General features: G+C 35.2%; 1 protein-coding gene across 4 annotated transcripts; it reads right to left on the reverse strand.

Moving 5' to 3' along the window:
- Nucleotides 1-495: 495 nt before the first annotated feature.
- Nucleotides 496-6,662, reverse strand: LOC111391883 (U-box domain-containing protein 35). Of its 4 annotated transcripts, none has more exons than XM_023017159.1 (11): nt 6,388-6,662; nt 6,036-6,100; nt 5,726-5,926; nt 5,258-5,379; nt 5,056-5,177; nt 4,428-4,618; nt 3,825-4,141; nt 2,891-2,992; nt 2,219-2,647; nt 1,301-2,047; nt 496-910 (listed from the first exon to the last, which is right to left on the reverse strand). In XM_023017159.1, the coding sequence occupies exons 2-11, from the start codon at nt 6,076-6,078 to the stop codon at nt 728-730; spliced, it is 2,457 nt and encodes an 818-aa protein (XP_022872927.1). In that variant the 5' UTR covers nt 6,079-6,100; nt 6,388-6,662; the 3' UTR covers nt 496-727. The 4 variants fall into 4 exon arrangements, with proteins under 4 accessions (XP_022872927.1, XP_022872929.1, XP_022872930.1 ...); XM_023017161.1 differs by having other exon boundaries at nt 6,384-6,662; XM_023017162.1 differs by lacking the exon at nt 6,036-6,100 and having other exon boundaries at nt 6,388-6,661.
- Between the last annotated feature and the right edge of the window lie 448 nt (nt 6,663-7,110).

A 7,110-nucleotide genomic window follows, 5' to 3' on the forward strand; every position in this document is an offset into this window, starting at 1 on the left:
CTACTTAGCATTAATGTTCTCCCCTCTCTCAAATTGAACAAGTATCTTTATCGTCAATCATTTTCACATCAATGAACTCAGTTCCAAGTGGAATTTCAGGGGAAAAAAAAAATAAGTTTTTATACTCGTACGCACAAGGGCTGAGGCTATTTCTTGAGCAATGAGAACCATAAAATTTTAAGTGTATTGTTTTCTCTAAATAAGCACCATCCAAGCTTTCATTTTTATCGTACTCGAATACCAGTCAACCATAATCAGAACATGCTCCGAATAGTGTTAGCTAGTGGGAATTGTATCTTTTAGTAGACGTAATAATTAACTGAAAAAAAAATATTCAGACCTCAAATTTCTTGAAAATAAAGTTTAGTTTGTTATTACTGTTTTAGAATTGAACATAAAGACTAGTCCTGAGATCCTAATATCTATTAATTTTCCACGACTGCCACAACGGTGTAGTAGAAATGTCTGTTGAGCGGAAGTAGGAAAACCGTATACACAAAGCAAACTCTAATCACTCCCACGACAGAAAATTTATGAGTTACAGTGAAATACAATTTCAGATGACAATGAATATTGGCAACTGCAATGAATGAGACTAAACCTTATAAAGCTAGATGTTTTACTACAATTCTACTTCTGTATGACTCACAAGTTTGTAAAAGAACCTAACTTTCTAAAAACTGCATATACAAGAGACTCTGGCAAATTGATAATGGATAGAGTGATGTCAATCTTTCCCAGACTTCCATTCCATAATGGCAGAAAGAAGGGTGTAATTTGGTATTAGGTTATTATGAGGCAATGGAAAGTTTGTCGTTGGCGATTTTCCATTCTCTTCGAGCCATGCCTCTATTGCCCTCCGGTCATAAGAATACCCGTCTGCAGCAACACAAGGGTCGCTCATTACTTCCTGAAACAAAAAACTTGGGCTTTTATTGACAGACAAAAATTGAAGCAACGAAGTGTTGTAAAAAGGCTATTTTTTTCCATTGGTGTCTCCTTGCCACATAAATGGGTAATATATATAGTGGGTGTTGTAGAAGATTGATGCCTCCCTATTCAAAACTAGACATGTTACCGAGGTGTGTAGGTAGTTTGTCCTTGCTAGAGAAGTGAGATTTTCGGAAAAGATAAATAAATTAAGGGTTTGCATTGCCAAAGTATTTAATTTACTTGAGTGAAGAAACTAATAATCATCTTGACAGAAAAAAAATCTAGAGGTTAACAAGACTTATCAAGGATAAGATGTAAGAAATAATCACTGAATAGTGAATAGTAAGAAAAAAAAATACAGGCATACCTTGAGAATAGGGCATATGAAATGGTTAGGCGGGGGCGGTTTAGCTGCTAATGCCATATCTCGAGCGCGGTCAGACACTTCTTTCAACTTCTCCAAAAGAGGGAGAACTTCATCTTGCAAATCAGGCCTATCCCTTCGTCGAAGTTCAGTGCATCTTAATGCCATATGAGCCAAATCCTTAGTTTCTTCAATTGGCCATTCACCAGCTTCTGGATCAAGTACCTCCGTTAAACGATCTTCATCCATCGCAATTTCTACCAGATGAGCGAGGGCTATTGCAGGTTTTGCTGTCAGTAATTGCAAAATAACCATCCCAAAAGCATAAACATCAGACTTGAGAGACACTGATCCTGTCCTTTGGTACTCAGGATCGATATAGCAAAGTGTTCCCACCAAAGCGGTGTCCTTGTAAGTGGCAGAAGAAGAGTCTGAGTGAAGCACCGTGGAAAGGCCAATATCGCCAATTTTACTCACATTGTTCCGATCAAGCAATATGTTTGCTGGTTTTAGATCACGATGGATTATTGGTTTTGGCTTTGAGTTGTGCAGGAAGACAAGGGCCGAAGCTACTTCCCATCCAATTCTATACCTCTGGAACCATGAAAGTGGAGGGGTGTTATTTTTCCTCAGAAGCCTGTCCTCCAGGCTCCCATTTTCCATGAACTCGTATACTAGGCAACCATGTTCAGGACATGCACCCAGAAGAATCAGCAAGTGTGGATGACGCATTTTGCTTAATATTTCAAGCTGTTAATCAGAAAAAAGAAGATATCAGATCTTTGAAAATCTGAATTAGGTCATATTACTGATTTCACAACTAATTTGCTGAAGAAAACATGACTAAAGAACATCGGTATTTTAAAAACTAAAGAAAGCGCCTACATCGGTGTCTTATTCTTGTTGATGTAGTCCACGTACCTCCTGCTGAAATTGCTTAGTTCTACTAGCTTCTTTAGAATGGAGAACTTTTGCAGCAGCAGTTGTATGAAGAAAACTGCATTTATAGACCGTCCCATATGCTCCCATTCCAATTTTAAGGTTCTCAGAAAACGATGAGGTAGCAGATATAATTTCCTCCCATGTGAATTTCTGGTACTGATGCAAAGAGCCAGTCAAGGCATTTTCGAGCTTTTCCTTTTCTTTGACTTCACGTGAAGCTCTAATCTCTGCTTCTTTCCTTGCTGCGGCTTCTCTTTCAGCACATTCCTTCACATAATCAGCTTCTCTCTTTGCAGCTTCATATTTCTCTCTCTCCCATCTGGCTAACTCTTTGGCTTCCTCCTCCTTAAAGCTTATCTGTTTCAACTTAATTCCTTCCTCCAAACGTCGCTTCTGAAGATCATTTAGCTGATCAAAAGCAATAAAGTGAGAATTCTTCAGTCGAAACGTGAGGAAAAAGAATTGTAAATGTATTACTGACAACTATTACCACATAATTTCTATATAAAATTAGTAAACTGAGGTCAATTTAGAAATTCTTGATGAGATAGGAGGAAAGTGTTGTAGAACAATTATCCAGATAATCCTTCAAAAAAAATCGTTATCAAATTAAATAAAATGGAAAAATAAATAAAAATTGACTAAGAATACCTTCCTTGAAGCATCAATCGCCTCACTTTGGGCCATCGCATACATTCCTCTAATATGTCTGAGTTCAGTTCTCAATTTTTCTAGCTCAAAATCGACATTTTCCTGCAAAAAAACTTATAAAGTATTAGTAAGACTGTAGTTAACTTTGGAGGGAGAACTTATTCAGAGACGAGATACGACATTTACTGAAAAATAGAGACAAGTAGACATAAAATGAGGCGACCAGTTAATGCACATATAGGAATGTCTGAAGACATAACTCCAGAGTCCAGAGTAAGTGTTCAATGTAGCTCAAGTGTTCCATATGCAAAATTATAAATGATTTCTGAATCCCACTCAAATCACCCAAAGAGGATGGCAAGGCTAGTAGCAGCACAGAAAAATTTGATTCTAAAGCCAAGGTTATTTTTAGCAGGAAATGACACAAAAAGCACCTTCTATTAATAAGTTTTCAAACTCATCAAGACTAGTTTTACATGGGAAAAAATTTGTCTAATGCTTTACATCTTTTCCAATTCTAGCAGAGACAGGATGGCCATGCAACTGCCATTGTGCTTTGCCATGTGCCTTTTGATATTACTTATTAGTAACTGAAACTCAAATGAAATACCAAAAATTAAAATCATTGTCATCTACATCAGCTTTGCGTCAGTTGGTAAAGCATCCACATTAAAACCAATTGGCAATGAATGAAGAGGCAACCAGACATGCAGACTAGTTTGGGAGGTTGTAGTTATCAATTTGGAACAAGCTTCAATATATGTTAGCCCATATAATTAACACATGAATCTAATAATGTGGTCTCAATATTTAGCACGAATTTTCACTTCAGAGCCAAAGTTCACAAGATTTCTCTATACAGATTGTTTCATTTCCCAAAATTATTTTTGGCCTTTAACCAATTTAATGCATCTTTTGTATACTAACTGATTACCTGTTTCCTGGAAGTTTCTGTAGGAACATCAAAGTTGGAACCTTGATTCAATGAAGGCTTATCTGTAACAAAGCTTTTAAAACTAGAAGCCACACTAATCGTGTCATTAACATCAGCACCACCGGAACAAGAGCTTGAGCCATCATCCTCATCTTCAACATGAGGATACAAATTTTTTGGATGCGTGATTCCACTTGAAGGCATTCTTTTATGAAGCAGGTTCTGGTTTATGGTTGAAAGAGCTTGAAACTGCTGCACTGGGAGTGAAGCTGAGCGAAAATGAGCATGCGACCCGATTGAGCCGTTGTCTGTCCACTCTGAAAATAGAGAAAGGAATTCAATGTATTACTGTATCTTTAGTGCGGATAATTCAAAAATCAAAACGTGTTTTTGTGTGTGTGTGTGTGAGAGAGAGAGAGAGAGAGAGAGACTAAATAAGTGTGCGTCTCAGGGATGCATAACTTAGAGAGAAACAACAATCAACTTCAACTAGGCAACAGGGTGCAACCCACAGATAAAAATATTATAGTAGAATACATTATTGACCAGTCAAATTATAGAATTATTAAAATGAAAAAAGCATCTCTTTAAGTAATCGGATACCTGTTTGCGAGCTTGAAGTACGGCTTGCAGAATTATTTGAAGAGCAACTTAGGTCGCTACTGTCATCTGTAATGCTTCTGTTTGTTTCTGAATCTGATGGGCGCAATGATGATAATTTTCCTTTTGAAACAGCATAGACTGTGCAAAAACTCGGACAGCATTCTGATACTTTTGACGATATTGTTTGTGCCCTATTTATCAAATTATTGATTTTCCATCAGAGACACAGTAAGGGTGATCAGAGGTTATTAAAACAATGTAGCTGTAGATTAAAAATGTAAAACTGGAAAAGAAACAATTTTTTGAACTCATTTGAGAAATTTTTGCATAAAATGAAAACTTGTTTTTATTTTCCATTTTTTGGCATACATAAATCCACGACGACTGCTATCACTTTCTTGCATATTGAAACTGACTAATAAACATTGTCACTAATTAAAATTTATGTACAGCATGAAAAATCAATGTTAAAAGCCATGAAAGGGATCATTTTCTGCTACCCAGTAATCACATTCATCTCCATGGTTGACTAGGCATTTCCAGATATAGATAAGGAAAGAAACTCCTACAACAATATATTTTAAGAACTGATTATATGTCATTTCAAACAGAAAATCCACAGTATTACCTAGAGAATATACTGCGAGAAGAAGCTCCTATAACAAGCTTATTGATCTTGCATCTTGATATTTCCAGTGATATTGCAGTTACCACATCATCTGACTCAATTTGTATAATTTCCACTTGCACCTGCACGTGAAATCAGGGAATAAGCATCTCAACTCAGTTTAAAATCATTTACAGTCTTTCATGTGGCAGCTATTTTTCACCTTTTTTTCAATACACATCATCTTGTAAGGAAGAAGCTTTTCAGTTGATTGCCATTCGATTTCCTTTCTAAATGCAGCCGCCACATCATCTCGAACTTGGGAAATAGGAATATAATTTCCCACTGTAAAAGAGAATCGCATTATCAAACTTCAGTATTCTATATATAAGTCAATTCATGTTCTATTTTTTGGGGGATTTCTTACTTGTGTACTTGTAAATCAAATAGAAATGCAGATATTAAAATAGAAGTAAAAATCCCCTTTTTATTATTATTGTTATCGCGGATTTAATAACACACGTCGAATCTCATTCCATTGTCAGCTACTCGTTAATGGCATGTTTGGTAACGTAGATTATACACTACTCTATACCAAAAAGCACAATATTATTCGAGCAAATCCTTTTTCTTTTAGTGTGATCTTATGCTTCTCCAAATTGTATGCCAATCAAGCACAAGAACAACTTACTAGGTGTAGGAATTCTAGTTATCAGGGGTCGAACATGTAGCAATTTGAAGCAAACCTCCCCTTCTGGAACAAATTTCTCTAGTGCCCATTTGACTTTATGCTTGCTTTTCCGACTTCCTGTTATAGCTACTGCAACAATTGAAGATGTTGGAGGGGGCAATCCTTCCATTACTCTGCCCCTTCTTTTTACAGTCAGATTATCTGCATAAAATTGAAATTTTATATTAGATGGACACACAAGAATTTCAAAGAAAGCAAAGAAGAAAAACTAAAAACATAATGGGAATAATCAGGAAAATGTTTTCCCCACTTATTTCTTGGTGGGTTTTAAGGATCAAACCATCTTCCTTCATCTTTTATTCATTCTATTGAGCCCTGAGAAAAAAAAAATATTAAACAATTACCTCGATCATTGCCCAATTTCAAGAAACTGAACTGACTGTGACACTATGTTCTTTTTTCCATATACAAAACTGAAATGAACCTTTTTTAGATATTTCTCAAACTTCAAACCCAGAAAAATATGCATTAAGATGTAGCTTTTAAGCAAGAAATATTGTAACCCAGAAAGAAAAAAAGAAAAGAAGAAAACGTATTCAAACATCCTAAAGAGACTATAATATATACAATTTCAAACAAAATAGAGTCAGAATTATACATACAAAATATTTTTTAGGTCTTCAAGTGCTGAATTCTGTGGAACCCTTTAGAAATGCTAATACAATCACAAGAATTCCTCTTTTCCTCTTTCAACCACAAGTATCAAACGGCCAGTGTTCGCAAAATAAGCTAAAAGTCAGAAGTCAATAGGCTCTGGGTACTCAGCGACATGACCTCATATCCACGTGCATCACCCTTCCATATTTAGGGTAAAATGTAAATCCGTGCCTTAACAGACTAACCTATGGCAAAGACATCGTATATCTTCCCTGCTTTGAGCTCCCTTTTCAAAAATAAATAAATTGATTTTTTTTTTTTGGAGATTATAGAGTTAAAAAAGTAGGAAATTTTTTTGAATTTATATAAAAATTATTTCATTGAAAAAAGGTGTGAGTGAAGATAGTTTGAGAAGAAATGAATTTTTAAAAATGGGAGGTTTTTGAATTTTATATTACATGATAATTTTGATTTTTCAATTATGGGTTTTCCTAACTTATTTTTTAATTAATATATTTTTTTAGATTTTTATTTTTCTTACTGCATTTTGAAATATCCTTATAGAATATGGTTTTAATTCATTAAAAGATGAGATTTACACTAATGAATCAAAAGTCGTTTGTAATTTTTGCATCACTACTCTAGACAATCATACGATTATAGTAGAGTATGCAAAATTATATTATCGAGTCTAGTTGGTTAGCCCCCGTTTGGTCCTCATTTCTTGG

The sequence above is a fragment of the Olea europaea genome, unplaced genomic scaffold (genome assembly GCF_002742605.1).
Source record: "Olea europaea var. sylvestris unplaced genomic scaffold, O_europaea_v1 scaffold855, whole genome shotgun sequence".
NCBI classification, from domain to species: Eukaryota; Viridiplantae; Streptophyta; class Magnoliopsida; order Lamiales; family Oleaceae; genus Olea; species Olea europaea.

What these genes read in the sequence shown, in the direction of transcription:
- LOC111391883 (XM_023017159.1), bottom strand. Translation starts at nt 6,078, where the DNA reads ATGAAGGAAGATGGTTTGATCCTTAAAACCCACCAAGAAATAA. An exon ending in TCTCGCAGTATATTCTCTAG is followed by an intron (nt 4,619 to 5,055) that starts GTAATACTGTGG and finishes TTTGATAAATAG; the next exon opens with GGCACAAACAATATCGTCAA. An exon ending in CTAAGCAATTTCAGCAGGAG is followed by an intron (nt 2,048 to 2,218) that starts GTACGTGGACTA and finishes TCTGATTAACAG; the next exon opens with CTTGAAATATTAAGCAAAAT.